Here is a 20,911-nt window from a genome sequence, read left to right on the forward strand (position 1 = left end):
CCAGAGCCAGGCTTCAGGGAGCATCCGTAGGCAGCGAGCTCCCCTCAGCCGCCATTGTGTTGCCTCTCCCCCAACCCGAGAGAAGGGCCTTCGAGGCGCATAACGAGGGGCAGGGAGGGAGGGGGCGGGTAAAATCGACCATTTTGGGTTGTCTGGGGGTTTTTTTTCAGCTCGTTTTTAACGGCAGAACCGAGGTGGTGCCGCTGATCAGGCGCCCTTTTGTGGCCCTGAGGGGAGAGGTCGCGCGCGGGGCTTTTCCCGCCCTTTTTGCCCTCCACCTGAGGGGGTGGGGGGCGCTGCACACGTGCTGGGGGGCGGAGCGAGGGCGGCCGCTCGGCCAATGGCGGTGCGAAGGAGAGGCGTTGGGTGGGACGAGGGCAGTGCTCTGGCCAATAGGAGGCGGGGCTGGGTTGTGCGGGCGGGGCCGCTGCGGGCGCATGCGCGAAGGGGAGGCGGGGTGGCAGCCGCAGCGGGAGGGAGGCAGGTAGCGCGGCGGTTCCGTGTCTCTTTAATGGGCCTCTGTGGCGGGTTCTGCGGTATTGCTGAAGGGAGGGAGCGGGGGGGATGTGAGGGACATCTGTGGGGACGATCTCTTCGCAGTTTCAGCTCGCCGGCTGCTACTTTTTCCCTCAGAGCTGCTGTGAGAAATGTCCCAGAGAAGGCGCGGCAAACGGTTAGGTTTCTCTCAGGTAAGGGGCAGCCCCCCCCCCCCCCCCCCCCCCGCCTTTTACCCTCTCTGGGTGTGGTGTGTCTCTCTGCAGCAGGATTTTCCCTGGCCTTTTCCTGCAGGAGGAGGAGGAGGAGGAGGAGGATTTCATCCTGAACCAGACGCCGACGTGCACTCAGGTGCAGAAGAACCTGGAGAGGCACTCCAAGAGTGAAGTGAATCAGAAGGTGGGTTGAGGCGGTTCACTTTTTCCTCTTCTGAGTGATGTATCTTAGCTTCTGTGTCCTTACCTAGCTCTTGGCCTTCCCGCACCCACAGGCGATTGAGCTTGTTCAGTTCCTGCTTGTGAAGGACCAGAAAAAGATCCCCATCAAGAGAGCAGGTAAGTTTAGGGGAGCCCCCCCTCCCCCAAGCTTTGGGAACCCCAAAACCTTACTGCCCTTTTGGTGCTCAGGCATCCAGGCTCCCTTAGCGATTCCTTTGCCTTTCCTCACAGATATGCTAAAGAAAGTAATTCGGGAATACAGAGATGTCTACTCGGAGATCATCAACCAGGCGACCAGGACCCTGCAGCAGGTGGAGGGGAGGACAAGGAGGGATGTGGGGGCTTTGGGAATGGAGGAAGACTCTCTCCTGGATTAACCCTTGTCCTCCTGCAGGTGTTCGGGCTGGAGTTGGTAGAGATCGATGCCAAACATCACATCTACATCCTCACCAGCAGCTTGCCCCGTGCTGAGGGGGAGAACTTGTGCCAGTGAGGGGCTGGTGCCGGGGCGGGGGGATCACCCTGGGGGTGATTTTGGAGGGTGGGGTGGGTGGGATGGACACAGGCACGTAAGACTCCATCGGAGCATTCATCCCTTTGCTCATGTGGGTGACGTGCCTCTCCGTCTGCCGCAGGAATGATGAAACAGCAAAGCTGGGGCTCCTCACCGTCATCCTCAGCTTCATTTTCATGAAGGGCAACTCGGCCAAAGACAGTGAGCACCCTCAAATCCCCCTCCATACCCCCTTCCCATTTGTGCCCCCCACTTTTAACACCCTCTTTTCCAGGTGCTGTGTGGGAGTTTCTCCGCTGGCTCCGGGTGAAACCAGGGTAGGATACTGAGGGGCAGGACACACGTGCGTAACGGGGGACGGGGCGCATTGCTGCCACACCTCATTAACCCCCCTGTCCTCAGGCAGCGACACAGCGTCTTTGGGGATGTCAAGAAGCTGGTGACAGAGGAGTTTGTGCGGCAGAAGTGAGTTAGGGGTGGGGTTATCCCCCCAGATTTTAGACCCTGGGATCACTCCCAACCCCGGTGTGCACAGAGCAGCCCTGGCGCCAGCCTCGGCCAGGCTGTTTATACCACACCGCAGAGAAAAAAAAGAAAACAACACAGCCCCCCAACACCCGGCGACTTGAGGGGTCTGTCGCAGGGTTGAGGAGTGTCGGACACACACCCCTGGGGTCCCCCAAAATATTTGGGGGGGGGTTAAACACACATACCTCCACTTGGCAGGTACCTGGAGATCACCCCAATCCCCCTGACAGACCCCCCCGAATTCAAGTACCAGTGGGGGCTGCGGGCAGCCAAAGAGATCTCCAAGAAGGACGTGCTGCGCTTTGTGGCAAAGGTGAGGCTGTGTTGGGGGGTCATCCTTGGGTTTTTGGGGGGAGGTGGGGTCCTGGGGCTCAATTTGACTCCCCCCTTTTTTCTTCCCCTCCCTGCTTTCCCCCAGATCCAAGGGAAGGACCCCGCATTCTGGAAGAGCCAGTACAATGATGCCGAAGCTACCTCCTGAACCCCCCCCACACCCTGGGATCCACCTCCCCCATCCCCCAGAGTAATAAAGGTGCCCATTTGGAGCGCTGCCTCATAACTCGGTGCTTCATTAAGCTGGAATCTGGGGAGCCCCCCCCCAGCCCTGGGGGGGACCCCTCAATAATGCTTGGGGACGGTGACCAGGGCTTCAGCTGGGGGACGGCTGATGTCGACGTTCTGCAGGGTGAAGACAAGGTTTTTTGGGGGGTTACCCAAAACCTAATACCCCCCCTCAGTCTGGGGGGGGTGTGTGTGTGTGTTAAGATGTGTGGTGCTTATTGGTGGGTTTTTTTGAGGGTGCCCCCCCTTACCTCGGGTCGTTCCCGGTGGGTGTTGACTGCTTCAATGTTGAGGAAGATGGATTCTACCTCGCACCCTGGTTTACCCCGGCAAGGGAGAAGGGATGTGGCTGCACCTTGGTCCCCCATTTTTTTTGGGGGGGGGGCATTCCCTGTTTTTTGGGGGGCTTGCAGCCCACTCACCATAAGCCACGGGTGTCAGCTTGAGCACGGTGTGCAGGGGACACTTGAGGTAGGGCAGTTCATCTTTGGGGTGGAATAAAGGGTAAGGTGGGGGGGTTGAAGCGCCTGGGGGTATCCCCAAACGTCCTTATGTGTCCCCCAAAATCTCCCTAATTGTCCCCAAAGCCTCACCTGCGCTCTTATCCAAGAAGTAAGCCAGCAGGCAGCGCATGACAGCTTGGTGGCAGATGACCAGCACGTTCTCCTGCCGCTCCAGCTCCATGATGACGGGCTCCAGCCGCTGCACCAGGTCTTCGTATGACTTGTGGAGGGGGGGGGACGTGCACCAGGGTAAGGGGGGAGTCCCCCAAAACCCTGTGCACCCCCTTATTGTCATCGAGGTGGGGGCATTACCTCGCCTTTGGGATAGCGGTAGCGATATTTATCCTGGTCCCGTAGGGCGAATTCTTTGGGGTAGCGCTCCTGGATTTCCTCGTAGGTCATCTCCTCACAGACGCCCTGCAGGATGGGGATGTTGGGGGCTGGGGGGGAAAATTCAGAATGAGGGGGGTGCTCCCCCATAATAAAAACGGGGGTGACTCACGGCATCGATCTCGTTGAGGGCTTTCCACTGCTCGTAGGGCACCCCCAGGGCTTCGGCCGTCTCGATGGTGCGTTTCATGTGGCTGGTCCAGACCTTCAGGTCCTGGATGTGCTGCCCACAGAGGAACTGGGCCAGGGCCTGGGCATACTGGGAATGGGTGTGGTTGGTGTTGGCCACACCCATGGGCGGGGCATAGCGCTGGCCACGCCCCATCCGTGGTAAAGGGATGATGGGGTAGCACTGTGGGGTCCCCAGTCGTGCCCCGTGTGTGTGGCCTGGCCCCTTAGCCCCACCCCTTGGCTGTGGGTGTGTTCATGGGGGCGTGGTCTGTTTAGCCCCGCCCCTTGTCTACCCGCAATGACTTGTAGTTTTGGCCTCTTAGCTCTACCCTCTGCCTGTAGCCCCCTCAGCAGCCCCTCCGTGGTCATACCCACCCCACAGGCATGGGGGGGTGCCCCCCCTACCTGCTGCCCCCGAGGGGACAGCCCTGAGTCCCCCCCGATGCGTCCCCGCAGGTTGAGCTGGCTCTCGCCATGGCGGCTGAGGTAGATGGTGCGGGGCGTGACGTGGATGTTCATCAGGTAGTAGACGGTGCGGCTCTGGATGTGGCCCTGCACCCGGTTCGCCAGGTACCGCAGTCCCGCTTCAAAGATCTTGATGTAGGACAGCCCGCTTGCGGTGGCAGGGGGGTCACCCCATGTCAGTCTAGGGGGTCCCCAAGCCAATGAGGAATTAGGGGGGCATGGGGCTTGGTGTCACCTGTCCAGCTCCTCGTCCAGGGGCTCGTAGGTGGCTTTGTAGCACTCGATGCGCTTGAGGAAGTCAGCCACCACCTCCTCCTGAGCGCAGCCCTTGTAGTCGGGGCTGCTCAGCTTCACTTGCTGGGAGGAGGGCAGCATCAGCACTTTTTTCGGGTTGGTTTTTTTTTTTTGGTGGACATGCAGCCCCCCCACCCCCTAGTTCCTTGGACACCCCCCCAGGTTCTAACCTTGATGTTCTCCTCGATGATGGCAGGGTCATTGCAAATGGATTCGACAAACAGAACCTGGCAGGGAGGGGAAGGAGTCACTGCTGACCCCCCCCTACTGTAAGCGCCCCCAAAGCGCTGCCACTGGCCACCCACCCCCCGCTGCAAACACCCCTAAAACACTGGTGCCCCCCCAAAAACAGTGCTGCTGCACCCCAATGTGCTACAGACCCCCCTCAAAGCATTGCCACTGCCTCCCCATGCTGTGAACATCCCCAAAACAGTGCCATTACACCCCCAGCGTGCTGTAAGCACCCGCAAAACGCTGTCATTCCTTCCCAAAACTCTGTAAGTCCCCTGATATAAATTCTGCCTGCCCCACCCCCCCCAAATTACGCTGCTGGTACCTTGTAGCCATTCTCCTTTGCAAACTGCAGGATGAGGGCTCGGCGTTCCCGTGTTGTGTTGGTGGCATCAAACACCTGGGAGTTTAGGGGGTCAATTTGGAGCCCCTCCCCCAAAAAGGGGAGGGGTATTTTGGCCCTTGGTGGTGTGTTTTGTGTAAGGGGGAGGGGGTGTCTCTTACTGCCACTTGTCCCTCCTCAGAGTTCAGATAGGTCTGGACATCCTTCAGGGCTGCCAGCGCGCAGTGCCTGGGGGGTGAATTTTGCAGTGGGGATTGTGTGTGTGTGTTATCAGCTGTGTCCCCACACACACACGAAGCGTACCCCAAAAATGCTCCCCCCCACCCCCCCCAGGCTCTAACCTGCGGATTTGCATGGCCTCCTGGTTATCGTGACGGAAAAACTCGTAGTTCTTATAGCTTTGCACAGCTTCACGCCGGTACTGCCCCACGTTAAACACTGCAGAAGGCAGGTGTTAGGGGGTACCCCAAATGCTCCCCCCCCAATAACCAACCCCCCCCCCCCCCAAAAAAAAAAAATACTCACCACGTGTCGGGGTGCCAATCCAGTTGAGATAACGTGTGAGCTTACGGGACATGTAGGTCTTGCCACGGGCCGGCAGCCCCACCATGATCACCATGGTGGGGCAGTTGGTAAACTGGGGGACAGAGGCTGGAGCGGGGGGGGGGCATGTTTTTTGAGGGGACTACACCAGTGTTTAGCACCCCTCCGCCCCCCACATCCCTCTTGCACTTCAATCTGGGGCAAAGCAGGCGTTGTGTGTCCCCCCCAAAAAATGCCCCCGACTTACATCCCCGTTTCAAGGTGTGGGCACGGAGGGGGACCCACGTTTTTTGCAGGGGGGTCTGTGCCAGCTGCCCCGGTGCCGCCATGCCTCTGCCCTCTGCCGCCGGCAACGGTCAGTGTCCCTCTGTGTGTGTACCCCCCGCTAATTAAACACACCCCACCCCACCCCCCCGTCCTGTTATACCTGGAATTTTGGGTGATTTCTCTTCCATTTTGGGAGGGGGGGGGGGGCAGGCGGGTGCTGCGGTTGCACCCCGAGAAGGTCAGGGGTAATGCTATACCCTGGCCGGGTGCCGGCTTGGGAGGGAGGATGGGACAAATGCTGCCCCCCCCCCCTCCCCTGGGGGGGGCTAATCCTGTCCCTTTGGACGGGGGGAGGGGGTGGGGTGCTGATCTTTGTCCCCTCGGGGGGGCCCGATCCTGTCCCTTTAGGGGTCATGATCCCTGGGGGGTCCTGAGCCTGGCACCTTGGGGGTTCCAATCCCGTGTGTGTGCCCCCCCCCACCCCCGGGGGTGGGGACACTCAGCTGTTGTCCCCTTGTGGGACGGGGGTGGTCCCAATCCTGTCCCCCAACCCCGTGGGACACCCCACGTGTGTTTTCCCCTCCCCCTCCCCCCGAGCTCCGCCCCGTCCCCGGTGCCGCCTCCCGTTCGCATTGGCCGGTTGGTGGGAGGGCGATGGCGGCCATCCGTAGCGTGAAGGTACCGGGAACCACCGGGAGACCCCCACCACCGGGATGTAGGGTGGCCCCCCCCCGGCTCCCCTCTAACCCCCCCTCCCCCTCTCTTGTATCCTAGGGACTGGTGGCACTGGTGACCGGCGGTGCCTCGGGACTGGGGCGAGCTACGGTGGAACGGCTGGTGGAACAGGGGGCTCGGGTGGTTCTCCTCGACCTGCCCACCTCACCGGGGGGGCAGCTGGCCAAGGAGCTGGGGGAGCGCTGCGCCTTCGCCCCCGCCGATGTGAGCACCCATGGGTGGTGGGGTTTGTGTCTACCGGGGTGGTGGTGGGGGTCTCCTCTGTTTTTCCCTGGTGGTGACAGCCACCTTGATGTGGGGTCCACCTTGACCCCCTAGGTGACTTCAGCTGAGGACGTGGGGGCCGCCTTGACCTTGGCCCAGAAGGAGTTTGGCCGCCTGGACCTGACGGTGAACTGTGCCGGCGTGGGTATCGCCGTCAAGACCTACAACAGTAAGAAGGACAAGGTGCACGAGCTGGAGGACTTCCAGAGGGTCATCAACGTGAGTTCTGGAGGTGGGGGGTGGTGGTTGTGGGGTGTCCCTGGTCAGCAGGGTGGTCGTGGGGGTATCCACAATCAACAGGGTGGTGTGAGGTGTTCCAGGTTAGTGGGGGGGTGGGGGGGTGCAAGGTGTTCAAAATCCCTGGTCGATGGGGTGGTTGTGGGGTGTGGGGTGTCCCCAGGCAACGGGGTGTTTTTGGGGGTGGGGTGTTGGAGGTCACAGGGTGGTTGTGGGTTGTCCCTGCACAACGGGGTGTTTGTGGGACTGGGGTGTTGTGGCTACGGGTTGTCCCTGACCAACGGGGTGACCATGGCGAGGGGGGTGAGGGGTTGTCCGAGGCACAAGCCGGGGGTGGGGAGGGGGGTTTCTTCCACGGGGGTGTCCACAACCTCCCTCCCCCAGGTGAACCTGGTGGGGACCTTCAACGTCACCCGGCTCAGCGCCCGCCTGATGAGCCAGAACAAACCCGATGCCGATGGCCACCGCGGGCTGGTGGTCAACACCGCCAGCGTGGCTGCCTTCGAGGGGCAGGTGAGGGGCACCGCCACCAGCAACCGCAGCGGGGAGGGGGTCGAGGGGGACCCCAAAATAACCACGTACCCCCCACCCCACAGGTGGGACAGGCGGCCTACTCAGCCTCCAAGGGCGGCATCGTGGGCATGACCCTCCCCATTGCCCGCGACCTGGCGCCGCTCGGCATCCGCGTGGTCACCATTGCTCCCGGTAATGACGCAGGGGATGTGTGGGGTGGGGAGTGGTGGGGGGCACGTGGCCTGTTTCACCCCCTTTCTGTTGTTTTCTTTTTGGGCTTCCTCAGGGTTATTCTCCACCCCGCTGTTGGCCGGTTTACCTGAAAAGGTTCGGAATTTTTTGGGACAACAAGTGCCTTTTCCTTCCCGGTTGGGGCATCCCGCCGAGTACGCCCACCTCGTCCAAGCCTTGGCTGAGAACCCCATGGTCAACGGGGAGGTGGTGAGGTTGGACGGGGCCCTCCGCATGCAGCCTTAATTGGGGGGGGCCCTGCACCCCCGTACCCCAAAATAATGTCGGGGTGATAGAGCGAGGCGGGGGTATCCGCAGGGCTGCTCACCAGGGATGGACACTCCCTGGGGGATGCTCTGATGGGAAAGGTGTGGGGATGTGTGGGACACACACCCCCTCCATGAGTGGGTAGACCCCCTTCCAGGAGGGGGGACCCCCACGAGTGGGGATTACTCTGGGATATTGGGATACCCCCCACCCCCCCACCCCGCCCTTGGAATGTGGACCAGGGGCACCGCTGGGAGCTGGGACAACCCCTACCCAGGTGTGGGGATCCTGCCTGGGCCACTCCCCCACTCCCCAGCGTGGGGACTCCCGTCCCGTTCACCCGTGGGGGGGTGTCCCTGCTCCGCTCCCCGTGGTGCGCCCCCCTCCCCCCCGCAATAAAGCGTGTTCAGCCACGCTGCCTCTGTGTGGTCTGCGTTGCCCCGCCTCCCCTCCCTCCCTATTGGCTCGCGCCGCTGTCACTCCGCTGTGCTGCAAGGCGTGATTGGGTAGGGAAACCCACCCACCAGCGGGGCGTAGCTGTGGTTGGTGGCAGCTGAGCCGTGGGTTCGCCGGGGTAGCTGTCACTCGCGCGGAGCTCGCCTCTGATTAACTGAGGGCAAAGGGTGGGGCGGGCGGAGTCGTATCCCTCACTCCGGTCACTGATTGGCTTGGGTGCCTGTCAGTAGGTGGGCGTGGTCAGCGCTGATTGGCTGGCGGGAGCTTTTCCGCCGGAAGCGGCGCGACAGGCGAGAGGGACGGCGGCGGAGCCGGCGGGGCGGCCGCAACCATGAACATCCGAAACGCGCGGGTGGGCGGCCCCGGAGGGGGCGAACCGGGGTGCAGAGTAGGGGGGCTGGGGTCGCGGGAGGGGCTGCGGACCTCGGTAGGGGGTCAGCCGGGCCTCGGGGAGGCTGGAATCGGCGTCTCCTGGGGGGTCGGAGGGGGATACCGGCCCCCGGAGGGTTCCCTGCGGGGGAAACGGGGGCTCCGAGTGGGGTACCGGGCTCCGAGTGGGATACCGGCCCCCGGAGGGTTCCCTGCGGGGGAAACGGGGGCTCCGAGTGGGGTACCGGGCCCCGGGAGCTGGGTCAGAGGTGGGTACTGTGCGCTGTTAGGGGGGGTCTGAAGCTGTTGGGCAGTACCGGGGCTGGCTTCGGGGTGTGTCACCCCATTCCCTGGGGTCGTTCCGGGTCACCACTACCCTGACACGCCCCACCGGCAGCCCGAGGACCTGATGAACATGCAACACTGCAACCTGCTCTGCCTGCCGGAGAACTACCAGATGAAGTATTACTTCTACCATGGCCTTTCCTGGCCCCAGGTACATTCCCTCTGTTCCCACCACCACCCCAGGATACTGGGTGCCCCCCGGCATGCCTGAATCACCCCCATCACCCCTCTTTCCCTCCCCACAGCTCTCATACATCGCTGAAGACGAAAATGGGAAAATTGTGGGTTATGTCCTGGCCAAGATGTGAGTGTGGTTTGGGGGGGGCCTTTCCCCCCCTTTCCCTCTGATTTTTTTTTTTGGGGGGGGGAGTTGCTGACAGGATTTGGGGGTGTCGGGCCCCCCCATCAGCTCTCACCCTGGTTGTCTTGCAGGGAGGAGGACCCTGATGATGTTCCTCATGGACACATCACATCCCTGGTAGGCAATGGGGTGTTTATGGGGGGTGACCAAGGCACTTGGGATGTTCGGGGGGGCTCTTGAAGAAGGGGGTCAGATGGTTTTGGTGGACCATGAGAGGTTTTTGGGGTGGTCTTTGAGGGGTTTGGGGGGGGCTTTTGGAGCGGGTCTGAGTATTTCAGGTGCTCTTTGTGGCATGTAGGGGCACTTGAAGAATTTTGGGGAGCTCCTTCAGTGTCTGGAGGGCCCTCTTAGAGTGGGCCCGTGCATTTGGGGTGCTCTTTGAGGGGTTGGGGGGGATGTCTTGGAGTGGGTCGGAAAGTTTGAGGGGCGCTTTGACGGTGTTGGAGACTTTTGGGTACACTTTGAGGGGATTTGGGGTCACTTGAAATGTTTTGGAGTGTTCCTTGAGAGTCTTGGGGGTCTCTTTGAAGAATTTGGTGCTTTGTTATGGATACAAGCATTTAGGGTGTTTTTCAAGGGCGTTTGGGGAGCTCTTTGAGGGATTTGGGGGGCTCTTTGAATGGGTCTGTGCCTTTAGGGTGCTCTTTAAGGGGATTTGCGGGTATTGGGGTGCTCTTTGAGGGTCTTTGTACCTCCTTGGGTATTCTTTGAGGGGTTTGGGGAGCTCTTGAGAGTATATTTGAAGGTGGGTTTTAAGGGATTTGGGGGACACTTGAGAGTGTTTGGGGCCTTCTTTTGAGGGGTTTGGGGGTCTTGGAGTGAGTCAGAAGGTTTGGGGGGGTCACTTGAGGAATTTTAGGTGCTCTTTGAAGGGTCTGTGTGGATTCTGAAGAGGTTGAGGGGGCTCTCAGAGTGGGTTTGAGCTTTTGGGTTACTCCTTGAGGACTTTTTGAGGTGTTCAAGGGGGCCTCTTTGGGGAGGAATTAGGGGTGTTGGAGTATCCTGGTGATCTGTGGGTATCTGGGTAGTTTTGGGGTGTCCCAGGTGGGTTTTGGGGTACCCCACGGTGTCTGTAATCCCCCGCAAAAAGGCAGTGAAGAGATCCCACCGGCGCCTGGGGCTGGCGCAGAAGCTGATGGACCAGGCATCCCGGGCTATGATTGAGAACTTCAACGCCAAGTATGTCTCCCTCCACGTCCGTAAGAGGTGAGATCCCCCACCCCACCCCCCGCAAAAAAGAGCCCCCTGGGGGTCCCCCCAAATCACAAACCAATTGGGCATCCCCCAAAAATAACCCTCCCACCCCTTTAATTTTTTGTACCGCAGCAACCGGGCAGCTCTGCACCTCTACTCCAACACCCTCAACTTCCAGTGAGTCTGGGGGGGGGGTGTGGTGTGGGGGTGTGTTCGGGGAGCTGGGGGTTATGGGAGGGGGCGTTGGATGGTACTGGGGGGGGGCTAGTGGGTTGGGGGGGTATTGGGGGGCCTGGTTGTGGGTGTGAGTCCTAAATCTCTGGGAGGATTCATGGCCACATTGCACATTGAGAAGACAAAATGGGTGGTAGGCTGGGGGGACACCCCAAAAATACCACTCTCCATGCCCCCCCCTTCCCAAAACACTCCCCTGATTTGTTGTGTACCCCCCAAATAACACACACACACACCCCCCGGGTGTGTCACCGCCCAGGATAAGCGAGGTGGAGCCCAAATACTACGCAGACGGGGAGGATGCCTACGCCATGAAGCGGGACCTCACCCAAATGGCAGATGAGGTAGTGCTACACCCGCGGGACCTCCCCTGAGCTCTTATTTGGGGGGGCTGCCCCCCCCCAGGGTCATTGCAAGTCTTTTTTGCCTCCCCCTGTACCACTGTAAACCTTTATTTATTTATTTATTTACATTCTCCCTCTGTCCCCTTTCCAGTTGCGGAAGCAGGTGGAGCAGAAGGAGCGTGGCCGCCCCCCAGCTCCCACTGAGCCCCCCCGGGGTGGGGAGGGGGTTTGTGGGAGTGGGGGGGCCCCCCCTCAGCCAGCAGTGGTGCCCTCAGCTCCTGAAGATGGGGGAGTCGACAGCAAAGACCTCAGCGAGGTTAGCGAGACCACCGAGAGCACTGATGTCAAAGACAGCTCTGAGGCCTCTGACTCTGCTTCATAGGGACCCCATCCCCCCTAAAAAAAACACTGGGACCCCCCACTCCAGGGCCCCCCCCCCCAACTTGGTGCTGGGGAGGGGGGCAGCAATAAACCCCCTCCCTGTCCAGCTTGTGGCTCTTCTGCCCCCCTGTCCTGTCCCCCCAGCTTGGGGGAGCATGTGGCATTGTGTGTGTGGGGGGGTGGGACAATGGGGGGGTGGGGGGTGTCGCTCTGTGCGGCTCTCCCCCCCCCCCCCCTCCCCCCAAGCCGTGGGGTGAATGGAGCGATGTGAGGGGGCGTGGCCAAACAATGCAGAGTTGCCAGCGGTGTTATTTGCTGGGGGCGGGGCTTTTTCTGGCCCCCTCATCCGCTGATTGGTGGAGGCGCCGCGGTCTTTGGGGCTACCCGTGCGCTGATTGGCGGAGACGCGCAGTTGCGGCGCCGCCATGTGGGAGAGCCGGGAGTCGCCGGCGGCGCTGAGCCGGGCGGAGGCGCTGGGCCTCCACCGGAATGCGGCCGGGAACCGAGCAGGGGATCCGGGCTGGCGGCACGCCTGCCACGTCCTGCTGTACGCCCCGCTGCCCGCCGGCTCTCCTCCGCCGGGATACGCGGTGCTGGTACGTCCGGGGGAACAGGGAGGGCCTCGCGGCTCCTTCCCGCCGCTGATTCCGCCACCGCTCCGGTAGATGCAGCTGCGGTTCGACGGCCGGTTTGGCTTCCCGGGAGGACTGGTGGAGCCCGGCGAGGAGTCGCTGGAGGCTGGGCTGCACCGGGAGCTGCTGGAAGAGCTGGGCCCGGCGGCGGCCGAACTGCGTTTGGGACCCGGCCATCACTGCGGCGCTAGGGCCTGGCCGGCGGCGGGTGGCGGAAGCGGAAGTGACGTTGGGCTCGTGACGCATTTCTACATCCGGCGGTTACCATTGGAGCAGCTGGTGGCCATCGAGAGGGGTGGCCCGCGGTCACCGGAGCACGGCCTGGAGGTGGGGAGGGTCGTATCAGGGGGGCAGCGGGCACCTGGAGAACTGTGACGTCCGGGGGGGGGTCGGAGGGGGCATCCCGGCACCGGAGGGGGGGGTGGCGGGCTGAGAGGGGGGGGAAACTACCGGCGGGAGGGGCTGGGGCACCCCAGCAGTATACTGGGGGAGTCTGAGGGGGGAGCCCGGCACCGGAGGCGGGGGGACACGGTCACCTGGGCGGGGGGGCATGATCCGGACCCCATTTCCCCTCCGTGTGGGGCTGGGAGGGAGTGACAGCACTGGGGGGGGGGGGGGGGGGATATGGGAGTCTTGGGGGGTCTGAGGTAGGGGGCAGGCACTGGGGGACAAAGATACCTGGGCGGGGGGCATGATCCGGACCCCATTCCCCCTCTGTGTGGGGCTGGGAGGGATTGACAGCACTGGGGGGGGGGGGGGGGGTGGCGCGGCACTGGGGTGTCCCTGGCACTTTGGGGAATCCCCCCCACAGGTGCAGGGGCTGGTGCGGGTGCCCCTGGGCAGGGGGCTCCCTGCTTTCCTGCGCAACTGCTTCGCTGGGGACGCCCGGGAACAGCTCGTGGGGGCCTTCCCCATCCTCGGCATCCAGCCTCCCCACAACGAGGAACTCGTGGGGGACCCCCAAAGCCAGGAGGCCCCTTACTACAAAACTGATGGCAGGGGAAGGGGGGGGGGGGGCGGGCAATGACCTAACGAAGTAAAATCACCCCAAACCCCCCTCTTGACATCATCATTCACTAAGGCAGGGAATTTGGGGGTTCAGAGGAATGTCTGTGTAGCACATTAAATCCTTATATTTTCAGATATAAAAAGACAATTTTACAAGTTCTTGGCCCAAAATGTACAAAACCACTCCTAAATTAATTGTATTTCTCTTCCTGTATAGAGGGGGCGGTGATTTTGGGGGAAGGAGGGGGGGAGATTGGGGACCCCCCCTGGGGTGTTCATGGGGGGGGGCCTCAGGGGGGTTCAAGGCCAACAGACACCCTCAGCTGTGTTAGGGCCCCCCCAGCCCCTCGTTACCCACAATGCCTTCTGGGGAAGGATGGTGTAGCACCCCCAACCCCCCTGCCTATTAATCTCTGTCCCCATCAGTGTCTGTCCGTCCGTCTGGGGGACTGGGAGGCTCCTCAGTCAGGATCTCTTCCACACCGCTGCCTGGACACAGACACATACAAAAAGTCAGCCCCCCTGCCTCCTCCAGGAGGACTTTAGGGGGGTCTGGGGGAATTGGGGGTGCTTCTAGACCCCCCATTTCCTCAGGTGAGGGGTACAGGAGCACTCCAAGGGGGGGGATTGCTTACCATCCCCATCATCAGGGATCTCCTGTACATCCTCATCGTCATCGTCCACGATCACCACGCAGTCCTCCCCACTCTCCCTGTGGGTGGGGGTGTTAACAGGATGGGAGCAAAGCTTTGGGGTTCCTTTCCAGTATCCCCAAAACCTTGGGGTACCCCCCAGCTACCTCCCCCCCGCCCCACGTCACAGCTGACCTTTCAGGGGTCCCTTCAGCTCCCTCGCCCAGCAGGTAGAACTGCAGTGGGTTTGGCCACAGTTCTTCTTTGATGATCTGAGGGAGAGATTGGGGGTGGGTCAGGAGGCTCCTGGGACTAAGAGGGATACTGGAAACACTGAGAAAGGGGATGCTGGGAGCACTGGGACTTACATCAGCGATGTGGTCCCTTGCGGGGAAGCTGTGATCCCCAAACCAAGCAAAGAAGCTGCGGGGAGCTGGGGGACCTTTGTGGGGGCGAGAACAGGGGTCCTGCCCCTGCCACCATCGGATGGGGGTCGAACGGGATACCAAGTGGCCTGGGGAGAGGGAAAGGGGGTCACTCCAGATCCCCCAAAATCCCTCCCTGGGCTGTAGGAAATGGGGGTGCTCCCCTCCGCCCCAACCCCTCATCACCCACCGGAGGGGTCATGGACAAATTCCTTGGCCACGACGTCGTTCTGGAAGTAGGGGTTGATGCTGAAGAAGAATTTGATCCTGCACCCAGGTTGGGCGTCGCCAAACTCCTCCACCTGCAGGACCCAAGCCTATGTCACCCTCCTTCCTTTTGTAGGGGCTGTGGTGTGTGCCCCCATACCTCCCTGCAACATCCCCCCAGGGGCACCCAGGCACCTCTAAACTCGTCATGTAGCTCAGCACATCCTCATCACGGTCGCTGATCATGGCCGAGAGCTGGGGGTGGTTCAGGAACTGGGGAAGATAGGGGGGGTCAAGGAAAACTGGATTGTGGAGTTCAGTGGTTCGCCACTTCCCTCCCCCCCCCCCAAATTCCAACCCAACCCCAACCCCTTGAAAGGATACAGCAGTGACCCAGAAGCCGGGGATGTGCTGGATGAGGCAGTTGCGGCGTTGCAGGTGGGGCTGCCGGCGGAGCCAGAATTTGGTGTGGAGGTGGCGGAAAGCATGAGCTGCCTCCTCCTCCACAGCCTCTAGCTCCAGCTGTACAGCCTCCAGGGCCACCAGGTACTGCCTGGGGCCTTCCACCTCCTCCTCTTCCTCTTCGTCCTCGTTGAGAGAAATCACCGAGCAGTCCTCCAGGCTGTGGTTCTTCTGCCGCATGCTGGGGGCCGGACCTCCCTTGGGCTCTGAGACCCTTCTCCCACCTTGGCTTTGCTCCGAGGAGATGGTGGCAGTGGTCTCCAGGCTCCCCTCAGGCTCAGCGGTGGTCTCCAGGCCCCCCTTCCCGCTTCTCCCCTGATCCAAGCAGTGGGTAACAGGAGGCTCCGGGCTCCCCTTGGCCCCGATAGTGGTCTTCAGGCCCCGCTTGCACCTGCTAATGGTCTTCAGGCTCCTGCTGAGGGAAGCATCAGTCCCCAGGCTCCCTGTGACCCCGCTGGTGGTCTCCAGACCCCCACTGCTCCTTCTCCCCTGCTCCAAGCAGCAGGTGACGGCGGTCTCCAGGCTTCCCTTGGGCCCCATGGTGGTCTCCAAGCTCCCTGTGACCTCGCTGGGGGTCTCTAGGCCCCCTTTACTCTTCCTCCCCTGCTCCAAGCAGTGGGTGATGGTGGTCTCCAGGCTTCCCTTGGGCCTCACGGTGGTCTCCAGGTCCCCCGTGACCTCACTGGGGGTCTCCAGGCCCCCCTTACTCCTTCTCCCCTGCTCTAGGCAGCAGGTAGCGGCGGTCTCCAGGCCACCTTTGGGCCCCACGGGGGTCTCCAAGCCCCTCCTGAGAGAAGCGGCGGCGCCCCCGCCCCCACCAGTGCCCGCGCGCCCCCCGCCGCTGTGCGCATGCCCGGCCCCAGCGTTCCGCGCATGCGCAGCGCTGCCCTTACCGCGACCTACGGCGGGGGGTGACATCTCCCGCAGGGCGACGGCAGCGGTCGGGTCCGTCCCGCTGGTTACATGCAGACGGCGGAGTTTAACCGGGGGGAACCGTTCCGGCCCGGCCCCGTTCATAGCGGGGCGGCTCGGGGAGGGGGACAGGGAGGGGTGGGGGGGGAGGGTCCCCGTTTAGGCCGCAATAGCCGAAAAGCGCGCGCTGCCGCCGCCGCCGCCTGGCCCCGCCCACCGAACGCGTCACTGGGCCCCGCCCGCCCCGTCCCCCACGGCTGTTGTCGTGGCGACCGCTCGTCACGTGGGCGGGCGGCGCGAGAACGGCGGAGCCAATGGGTACGACCCGTTTTGGCGGGAAAACGCAGGTCGGAGTTGGAGGGGAGGGGAGGGGGGAGCGGAGCTAGAGCGCGCGGCGCGCACGTGCAGCCCGCGGTGACGCGCGAGGCGCGAAGCCCCGCCCCGGCGCCCGCAGTCCTCCCTCCCTCTGAGGCGATGGAGGTGTCGCTGCTGCATCCCCCGCACTGGGCCTGTCCCGGGGGGGCCGGGACACCCCCCCCCCCCCCCCCCAAGATGGCACCCAAGGGGCCAGACCACCATCACAGTGAGTTCAACCATCGCAGGGCCTGGGAAACCCCTTTTGGCGGTGTTCATGGGCTGAGGGCCGCCCCCCCCCCCCGGCTATGCCCAGGAGGGTGAGTGACCTCTTGCAGCTCCCTCACTGAGGGCTGGGGACCCCCTCCAGCTGCCTTCTAGGGCCTGTGGACCCCCACAGCCGCCTCACTGAGGGCTGGGGACCCCCTCCAGCTGCCTTCTAGGGCCTGTGGACCCCCACAGCCGCCTCACTGAGGGCTGGGGACCCCCTCCAGCTGCCTTCTAGGGCCTGTGGACCCCCACAGCCGCCTCACTGAGGGCTGGGGACCCCCTCCAGCTGCCTTCTAGGGCCTGTGGACCCCCACAGCCGCCTCACTGAGGGCTGGGGACCCCCTCCAGCTGCCTTCTAGGGCCTGTGGACCCCCACAGCCGCCTCACTGAGGGCTGGGGACCCCCTCCAGCTGCCTTCTAGGGCCTGTGGACCCCCACAGCCGCCTCACTGAGGGCTGGGGACCCCCTCCAGCTGCCTTCTAGGGCCTGTGGACCCCCACAGCCGCCTCACTGCAGGCTGAAGACTCCCTGGCTTCCTTCTATGGGCTGAGGACACCACCCCCCCACCCCACCCCCGCTTCCCAGTGGATACATATCCCTTCCTGACCACCTCCAGCAGGCTGAGGACCCTCCCAGCTGCTTCCCAGGGGATGCAGACCCCCTCAGTCACAACGCAGAGGCCATGACACAACTCCAAGGGGGGGCCCCCCCTCCCACCCCTTAGCGGGAAACCAGTGGCCCCCCCATCTCCTGGGGTGGGGGTGGCTGTTTGTCACCCACAGGGCCTGTGACCTTTGCTGGGGACCTTCCCCAGGGGCAGGAAACAGCTGCAAGAGAGCAGCAGGGAGGGAAAGCAGCTCCCCCACCCCAAAACAGGGACAGCCAACCCACTTCCCTCGCCCCCCCCCCCCCCCCCCCAGCACAATCACCCCCACAAGGACTCGGGGAGACCATCTTTCTATGGCTGTATGTACAGAGGGGCACCCCAAAACCTGTGAGGAGGGGTGTGTGCACAGAAATTGGTGGGGTGTCCCACAAAATGGCCAACACACCCACCCGGGGCCGGGGGGGGGGCAATTTGGGGGTGCAGTTCAATAGGCCCATGCTGCAACTCAGCTCCCCCCCCCCCCCCCTTGACCGATTTAGGGGTGTCCCATGCCTTCAGGGGTGAAAATCTGAGGGGGGGTCCCCTCATGTCAGCCAGGCCAATGCCAGGTAGAGCCCCAAGGCCAGGGCAGCGGTGGGCCCCCCCCCATCCCCCCAAGCCACTGGTACCAGCACGGCCAAGGCCAACACCACCCCACAGCCCCTCAGGGCCCCCCCCAAACCCCTTCCCCGGGGGGGCCTTGCCGGCACCACCAATGCCCCCTCCACTGGCCCTCCCCCCCCTAATAAAACCGGGGGGCTGTGGCGACCCACCCCCGCCTCGTAACGCAGTGCCATCTCATTAGCTAACGAGGTGTTGGGGGCTCGTTCGGGGAAAGGGAGACCCCCGTTTCTGGGGGGAGGGGCCCCGTTGTCGTCAGGCTCCCCCCGCAGCCGGCGGAGGTGGGAGAGGTAGAGCTGCTCCAGCTCCCGCGCCACAGCCTCCTCCTCGGAGCCCTGGGGGGGAGGGGGGGGCAGGATTTTGGGGTACCTCCTTCCATGAGGGGGGAGGCACCCCAATTTGGGGGGTGGGGGGTGTCCTCACCTGTGCCGGGGGCTGCTCCACATCTGCAGGGGGCGTTGGGGAAGGGTCAGGCTCTGTGGGAAGGAAAAGGGGGATGAGGTAGGGTACCCCCAAAATTTGGGGGGTGTACCCCTAAAATTGAGGGGGAGGGCAAGATACTTACCCACGCTGCAGTCAGGGGGTAGGGGCTGCACGTCCTCCGCCTCCTGCAGCCTTTTGGGGGGGGGGATGGACACAACACATGGAGGGAGGGGTGTCACTGGAGAGGGCCCCCCCCCCCAGTTTGGGTCTGCACCCCCATCAGAGGGTGACCCACATTCGGGGGACCGGGTGGGGGAACCCAGGCATGCCCCATGGTCCCCCCCCTCCCAATTTTGGGGGGCACATGCAGGGAGGGGGGGGGTGACCCCATTATTTGGGCCTTCCCCCCCGCCCCCCATCTCTTACCTGCCCTTCCCAGGCCTCATCCAGCTCACGGGGGGCTGCTCCCCCCCCCTCGCCCTCCTCCCCACCCTGGCAGGGCCCCCCAAAACCCCCGCTTCCCCCCCCCCGGGACTCCCCCCCGCCCCCGGGGGTCCCAGGGCCTGTATTGCCGCAGGCGGGTGAGGGGGAGCCCCAAAGCGTCGGCGAAAAGGACCCTCCGGGACCCCCCCCCCGGGGCTGGGGCCGCGGGGGTGTCAGGGCCCCCCGGGGGGGGCGACGCGGGGGTGTCGGGGTCCCCCAGGGGCTCCCAGGCGTCCGGGGAGGGGCAGGACCGAGAGCCAGGCGTCCGGCGGGGGGGGGGAACCGCCACCGGGGGGGGGCATGTGGGGAGGGGGGGGGGGGTCCCGGGCCGTGGGGTAGTCTGGGAAGGACCCCCCCGGCGCGGGGCATGCCGGGAGTCCGGCCAAGGAGCGGGCGGGGGGGGGCGCCGGGGCGGAGGCGGGTGCCCGGGCCATGGCGGGAGGGGGTGGGGCCGGGAGGCGCTGCGCGGGGGCGGGGCCTGGGGCGGGGGCGGGGGCCAGCGCCGAGGGGGCGGGGCCTGGGGTCCAGCCGCGGGGGCGAGGAGGGGAGCGTGCCCCCCCCCCCCCCGCCAGGGCGCCTGGGTCCCCCCAAGGGGTGTCTGGGGAGGCTGTGTGGTCCTGGAGGCTGGTGCCCTCCCCCCCCGCCCCGGGTGGGGGTCTTTGGCTCTGGGGGGCAACACTGTAGTCGCGGGGTCCCCAGGGGCTGTGGGGGAAAAATGGGGTCCCCCAGGTGGTTGCAGCCCTTGGGGGGGGGGGGGGGGGCACTGGGGGAAAAGCGGGGTCCCCCGGATGCCCGAGTCCCTTTGTGCCCTTCCACACCCCCCGCAAAAGGAACCTGCAGGACTAGTGAAAGTTTGGGGTGATGCTGCTGCCCCCCCAAAACCCTATGGGGAGGGGGCGGAAGCGGGGTGTGTATGTGGAGGATTTGGGGGGGCCCCCCAGGACCCCCCCCCCCCTCAGGAGGGGGAGTGTTCTCTGACATCACAGGGTGGAGGGGTACACCATAAAAAGCGGGGTGCCTCAGGCAGGGCGGGCAGGCGAGCGGGGTGCTGCTGGTGAGCGGGGCTGAGGGGGGGGGGGCAGTTTGGAGGGGGGGGGGCTGCACCCTAACACTCGCTTGCACAAGGAGGGGGGGTGGTCGACGTGCAACAGCCTTCGCATGAGGGGCCCACATACGCCCTCACGCTGCAGCACGTGGCTGCCACAGGGATGGGGTTGGGGGGTCCCTGGGGGGGTGGTATTTGGGGGGGGGGGGGGGCGGGGAGCAGGCCCAGACGCCCCGGGTCCCCTCTCGTGTGCCCCCCCCCCCTCATTTCCTGCTGTCTTGGGGCGAGTTTCAAGTCGCTTCAGGCTGGGGAAGTCCCAGGGGGTGAAAAAAACACCCCCAAACACCCCCCCACCCTGAAACCAGGGAGGGGTCTCAGGGCGCTGAAACCAGGAGCAGGTTTGGGTTCAAGTGGGGGGAGTTCGGGGTCTGAAAGCATCAAAAAAAAATAACATTAAATCAGCGGGTTTCGGGTATGCTGGTTTCTTCGCAAAAAGGGCAAAAAGTGGGGCCTGCAGCTGGAAAACAACACCCCCCCACCTTCCCCACCCCCCAAATTATAAGGCTGCGGGGAAGGGGGGGGCTTTATTGAGGCCTTTTGCCCTTTCGGAACAATTTTTAGGGATTTGGGGGTGCAGGAGGAATTTGGGTCCATTTTGAGACATTGCAAAGCGGCTTTTTGGGGCGTTTTGGAGTGTTTTCTGGTGCGGGAATGGGGGCGGCAGCCCTGTTTTGGGGGGGCACCATCCGGCTGCCTCAGGTGTCACTTTGGGGGGCATTTCTCCTGGTTTGGGGTGTTTCAGCCTGGCGGCTTTGGGGTTTTTCTCTGCCTGGGCAGTTTTGGGGGCATTTTGTTGGCATTTTGGGGTGTCCTCTATCCGGCCATTTTAGGGTGTCTGTGCCATTTATTTTGGGGCATTTCTCCCCATTTTCGGGCATCTCAGCCTGGCTGATTTGAGCTGTTTCTGCCCAGCCGTTTTGGGGCATTGATCCGTATTTTTGAGGTGTTTCTATCCTGCCATTTTAGGGCATTTTTGGCATTTTGCGCTGTTTTCTGTCCCGCAGTTTTGAGGTGTCTTTCTTGAGTCTTCGCGGCATTTCCGTGCATTTTTTTTTGGG

General features: G+C 63.3%; 8 protein-coding genes and 1 long non-coding RNA gene across 15 annotated transcripts in view; 4 read left to right on the top strand and 5 right to left on the bottom strand.

The window, feature by feature from the left end:
• WNK3 (WNK lysine deficient protein kinase 3) overlaps positions 1-439 on the bottom strand; it is a 13,344-nt gene extending 12,905 nt beyond the window's left edge. Inside the window, 1 exon segment of the mRNA XM_055697824.1 lies at positions 305-439. Within this exon segment, the coding sequence (XP_055553799.1) occupies positions 305-439 (135 nt within the window).
• Positions 152-2,519, top strand: LOC102060280 (non-structural maintenance of chromosomes element 3 homolog). Of its 4 annotated transcripts, none has more exons than XM_055697658.1 (11): positions 152-484; positions 634-689; positions 793-894; positions 986-1,049; positions 1,164-1,243; positions 1,327-1,421; positions 1,568-1,647; positions 1,721-1,763; positions 1,849-1,911; positions 2,173-2,287; positions 2,393-2,519. In XM_055697658.1, the coding sequence occupies exons 2-11, from the start codon at positions 648-650 to the stop codon at positions 2,453-2,455; spliced, it is 747 nt and encodes a 248-aa protein (XP_055553633.1). In that variant the 5' UTR covers positions 152-484; positions 634-647; the 3' UTR covers positions 2,456-2,519. The 4 variants fall into 4 exon arrangements, with proteins under 4 accessions (XP_055553633.1, XP_055553631.1, XP_055553632.1 ...); XM_055697656.1 differs by having other exon boundaries at positions 461-484; positions 790-894; XM_055697657.1 differs by lacking the exon at positions 152-484 and having other exon boundaries at positions 560-689.
• Positions 547-1,045, bottom strand: LOC129734395 (uncharacterized). 2 transcript variants are annotated; one of them, XR_008730008.1, is made up of 3 exons: positions 958-1,045; positions 732-858; positions 547-635 (listed from the first exon to the last, which is right to left on the bottom strand). It is a non-coding gene; the product is annotated as an uncharacterized LOC129734395 (long non-coding RNA). The 2 variants fall into 2 exon arrangements; XR_008730009.1 differs by having other exon boundaries at positions 556-638.
• Positions 2,520-2,523: 4 nt separating the features above from the next.
• On the bottom strand, positions 2,524-6,040 carry PFKFB1 (6-phosphofructo-2-kinase/fructose-2,6-biphosphatase 1). Of its 2 annotated transcripts, none has more exons than XM_055697653.1 (14): positions 5,903-6,040; positions 5,458-5,583; positions 5,274-5,370; positions 5,094-5,160; positions 4,915-4,989; positions 4,529-4,585; positions 4,300-4,421; positions 4,005-4,212; positions 3,541-3,687; positions 3,351-3,455; positions 3,129-3,258; positions 2,958-3,020; positions 2,787-2,851; positions 2,524-2,652 (listed from the first exon to the last, which is right to left on the bottom strand). In XM_055697653.1, exons 1-14 carry the CDS (start codon positions 5,928-5,930, stop codon positions 2,593-2,595), a joined length of 1,350 nt encoding a protein of 449 aa, XP_055553628.1. In that variant the 5' UTR covers positions 5,931-6,040; the 3' UTR covers positions 2,524-2,592. The 2 variants fall into 2 exon arrangements, with proteins under 2 accessions (XP_055553628.1, XP_055553626.1); XM_055697651.1 differs by lacking the exon at positions 5,903-6,040 and adding an exon at positions 5,723-5,858.
• A 254-nt stretch (positions 6,041-6,294) lies between these two features.
• On the top strand, positions 6,295-8,402 carry HSD17B10 (hydroxysteroid 17-beta dehydrogenase 10). The gene is made up of 6 exons (XM_055697654.1): positions 6,295-6,420; positions 6,517-6,681; positions 6,796-6,960; positions 7,363-7,491; positions 7,575-7,683; positions 7,778-8,402. The coding sequence occupies exons 1-6, from the start codon at positions 6,397-6,399 to the stop codon at positions 7,966-7,968; spliced, it is 783 nt and encodes a 260-aa protein (XP_055553629.1). The 5' UTR covers positions 6,295-6,396; the 3' UTR covers positions 7,969-8,402.
• A 238-nt stretch (positions 8,403-8,640) lies between these two features.
• NAA10 (N-alpha-acetyltransferase 10, NatA catalytic subunit) lies at positions 8,641-11,784 on the top strand. The gene is made up of 8 exons (XM_055697659.1): positions 8,641-8,797; positions 9,212-9,310; positions 9,405-9,463; positions 9,592-9,637; positions 10,611-10,726; positions 10,847-10,891; positions 11,208-11,292; positions 11,444-11,784. Exons 1-8 carry the CDS (start codon positions 8,777-8,779, stop codon positions 11,672-11,674), a joined length of 702 nt encoding a protein of 233 aa, XP_055553634.1. The 5' UTR covers positions 8,641-8,776; the 3' UTR covers positions 11,675-11,784.
• A 137-nt stretch (positions 11,785-11,921) lies between these two features.
• On the top strand, positions 11,922-13,469 carry LOC129734407 (U8 snoRNA-decapping enzyme-like). Its single transcript, XM_055697709.1, has 3 exons — positions 11,922-12,269; positions 12,339-12,632; positions 13,117-13,469. The coding sequence occupies exons 1-3, from the start codon at positions 12,099-12,101 to the stop codon at positions 13,330-13,332; spliced, it is 681 nt and encodes a 226-aa protein (XP_055553684.1). The 5' UTR covers positions 11,922-12,098; the 3' UTR covers positions 13,333-13,469.
• Positions 13,413-16,539, bottom strand: LOC102046172 (testis-specific Y-encoded-like protein 4). Its single transcript, XM_014286463.3, has 7 exons — positions 14,962-16,539; positions 14,773-14,850; positions 14,561-14,672; positions 14,314-14,459; positions 14,141-14,217; positions 13,949-14,025; positions 13,413-13,802 (listed from the first exon to the last, which is right to left on the bottom strand). The coding sequence occupies exons 1-7, from the start codon at positions 16,054-16,056 to the stop codon at positions 13,720-13,722; spliced, it is 1,668 nt and encodes a 555-aa protein (XP_014141938.2). The 5' UTR covers positions 16,057-16,539; the 3' UTR covers positions 13,413-13,719.
• Positions 16,540-17,528: 989 nt separating this feature from the next.
• LOC129734406 (filensin-like) lies at positions 17,529-19,163 on the bottom strand. Of its 2 annotated transcripts, XM_055697708.1 has the most exons (4): positions 18,692-19,163; positions 18,408-18,457; positions 18,266-18,318; positions 17,529-18,177 (listed from the first exon to the last, which is right to left on the bottom strand). In XM_055697708.1, the coding sequence occupies exons 1-4, from the start codon at positions 18,709-18,711 to the stop codon at positions 17,767-17,769; spliced, it is 534 nt and encodes a 177-aa protein (XP_055553683.1). In that variant the 5' UTR covers positions 18,712-19,163; the 3' UTR covers positions 17,529-17,766. The 2 variants fall into 2 exon arrangements, with proteins under 2 accessions (XP_055553683.1, XP_055553682.1); XM_055697707.1 differs by lacking the exon at positions 18,692-19,163 and having other exon boundaries at positions 18,408-18,685.
• Between the last annotated feature and the right edge of the window lie 1,748 nt (positions 19,164-20,911).

This window comes from Falco cherrug, chromosome 20 (assembly GCF_023634085.1).
Source record: "Falco cherrug isolate bFalChe1 chromosome 20, bFalChe1.pri, whole genome shotgun sequence".
Classification (NCBI taxonomy): domain Eukaryota; kingdom Metazoa; phylum Chordata; class Aves; order Falconiformes; family Falconidae; genus Falco; species Falco cherrug.

Excerpts from the sequence above, each read along its gene's own strand:
- LOC102060280 (XM_055697656.1), top strand. The coding sequence starts at position 648 with ATGTCCCAGAGAAGGCGCGGCAAACGGTTAGGTTTCTCTCAG. Across the intron at positions 1,912-2,172 it reads GAGGAGTTTGTGCGGCAGAA|GTACCTGGAGATCACCCCAA; the intron begins GTGAGTTAGGGG and ends TCCACTTGGCAG. Across the intron at positions 2,288-2,392 it reads TGCTGCGCTTTGTGGCAAAG|ATCCAAGGGAAGGACCCCGC; the intron begins GTGAGGCTGTGT and ends GCTTTCCCCCAG.
- PFKFB1 (XM_055697651.1), bottom strand. The coding sequence starts at position 5,804 with ATGGCGGCACCGGGGCAGCTGGCACAGACCCCCCTGCAAAAAACGTGG. Across the intron at positions 5,371-5,457 it reads GATTGGCACCCCGACACGTG|TGTTTAACGTGGGGCAGTAC; the intron begins GTGAGTATTTTT and ends TGCCTTCTGCAG. Across the intron at positions 2,852-2,957 it reads GCTGACACCCGTGGCTTATG|GGTGCGAGGTAGAATCCATC; the intron begins GTGAGTGGGCTG and ends GGGGTAAACCAG.
- HSD17B10 (XM_055697654.1), top strand. The coding sequence starts at position 6,397 with ATGGCGGCCATCCGTAGCGTGAAG. Across the intron at positions 6,961-7,362 it reads ACTTCCAGAGGGTCATCAAC|GTGAACCTGGTGGGGACCTT; the intron begins GTGAGTTCTGGA and ends TCCCTCCCCCAG. Across the intron at positions 7,492-7,574 it reads TGGCTGCCTTCGAGGGGCAG|GTGGGACAGGCGGCCTACTC; the intron begins GTGAGGGGCACC and ends CCCACCCCACAG.
- NAA10 (XM_055697659.1), top strand. The coding sequence starts at position 8,777 with ATGAACATCCGAAACGCGCGG. Across the intron at positions 9,311-9,404 it reads ATGGCCTTTCCTGGCCCCAG|CTCTCATACATCGCTGAAGA; the intron begins GTACATTCCCTC and ends CCCTCCCCACAG. Across the intron at positions 11,293-11,443 it reads TCACCCAAATGGCAGATGAG|TTGCGGAAGCAGGTGGAGCA; the intron begins GTAGTGCTACAC and ends TCCCCTTTCCAG.
- LOC129734407 (XM_055697709.1), top strand. The coding sequence starts at position 12,099 with ATGTGGGAGAGCCGGGAGTCGCCGGCGGCGCTGAGCCGGGCGGAGGCG. Across the intron at positions 12,270-12,338 it reads CGCCGGGATACGCGGTGCTG|ATGCAGCTGCGGTTCGACGG; the intron begins GTACGTCCGGGG and ends CCGCTCCGGTAG. Across the intron at positions 12,633-13,116 it reads CACCGGAGCACGGCCTGGAG|GTGCAGGGGCTGGTGCGGGT; the intron begins GTGGGGAGGGTC and ends TCCCCCCCACAG.
- LOC102046172 (XM_014286463.3), bottom strand. The coding sequence starts at position 16,056 with ATGAACGGGGCCGGGCCGGAACGGTTCCCCCCGGTTAAACTCCGCCGT. Across the intron at positions 14,673-14,772 it reads GCTACATGACGAGTTTAGAG|GTGGAGGAGTTTGGCGACGC; the intron begins GTGCCTGGGTGC and ends TGGGTCCTGCAG. Across the intron at positions 14,026-14,140 it reads GCTGAAGGGACCCCTGAAAG|GGAGAGTGGGGAGGACTGCG; the intron begins GTCAGCTGTGAC and ends CCCCACCCACAG.
- LOC129734406 (XM_055697707.1), bottom strand. The coding sequence starts at position 18,684 with ATGGGGGGCGGGGGGGAAGGCCCAAATAATGGGGTCACCCCCCCCCTC. Across the intron at positions 18,319-18,407 it reads ACCCCCTGACTGCAGCGTGG|AGCCTGACCCTTCCCCAACG; the intron begins GTAAGTATCTTG and ends TCCTTCCCACAG. Across the intron at positions 18,178-18,265 it reads TGGAGCAGCCCCCGGCACAG|GGCTCCGAGGAGGAGGCTGT; the intron begins GTGAGGACACCC and ends CCTCCCCCCCAG.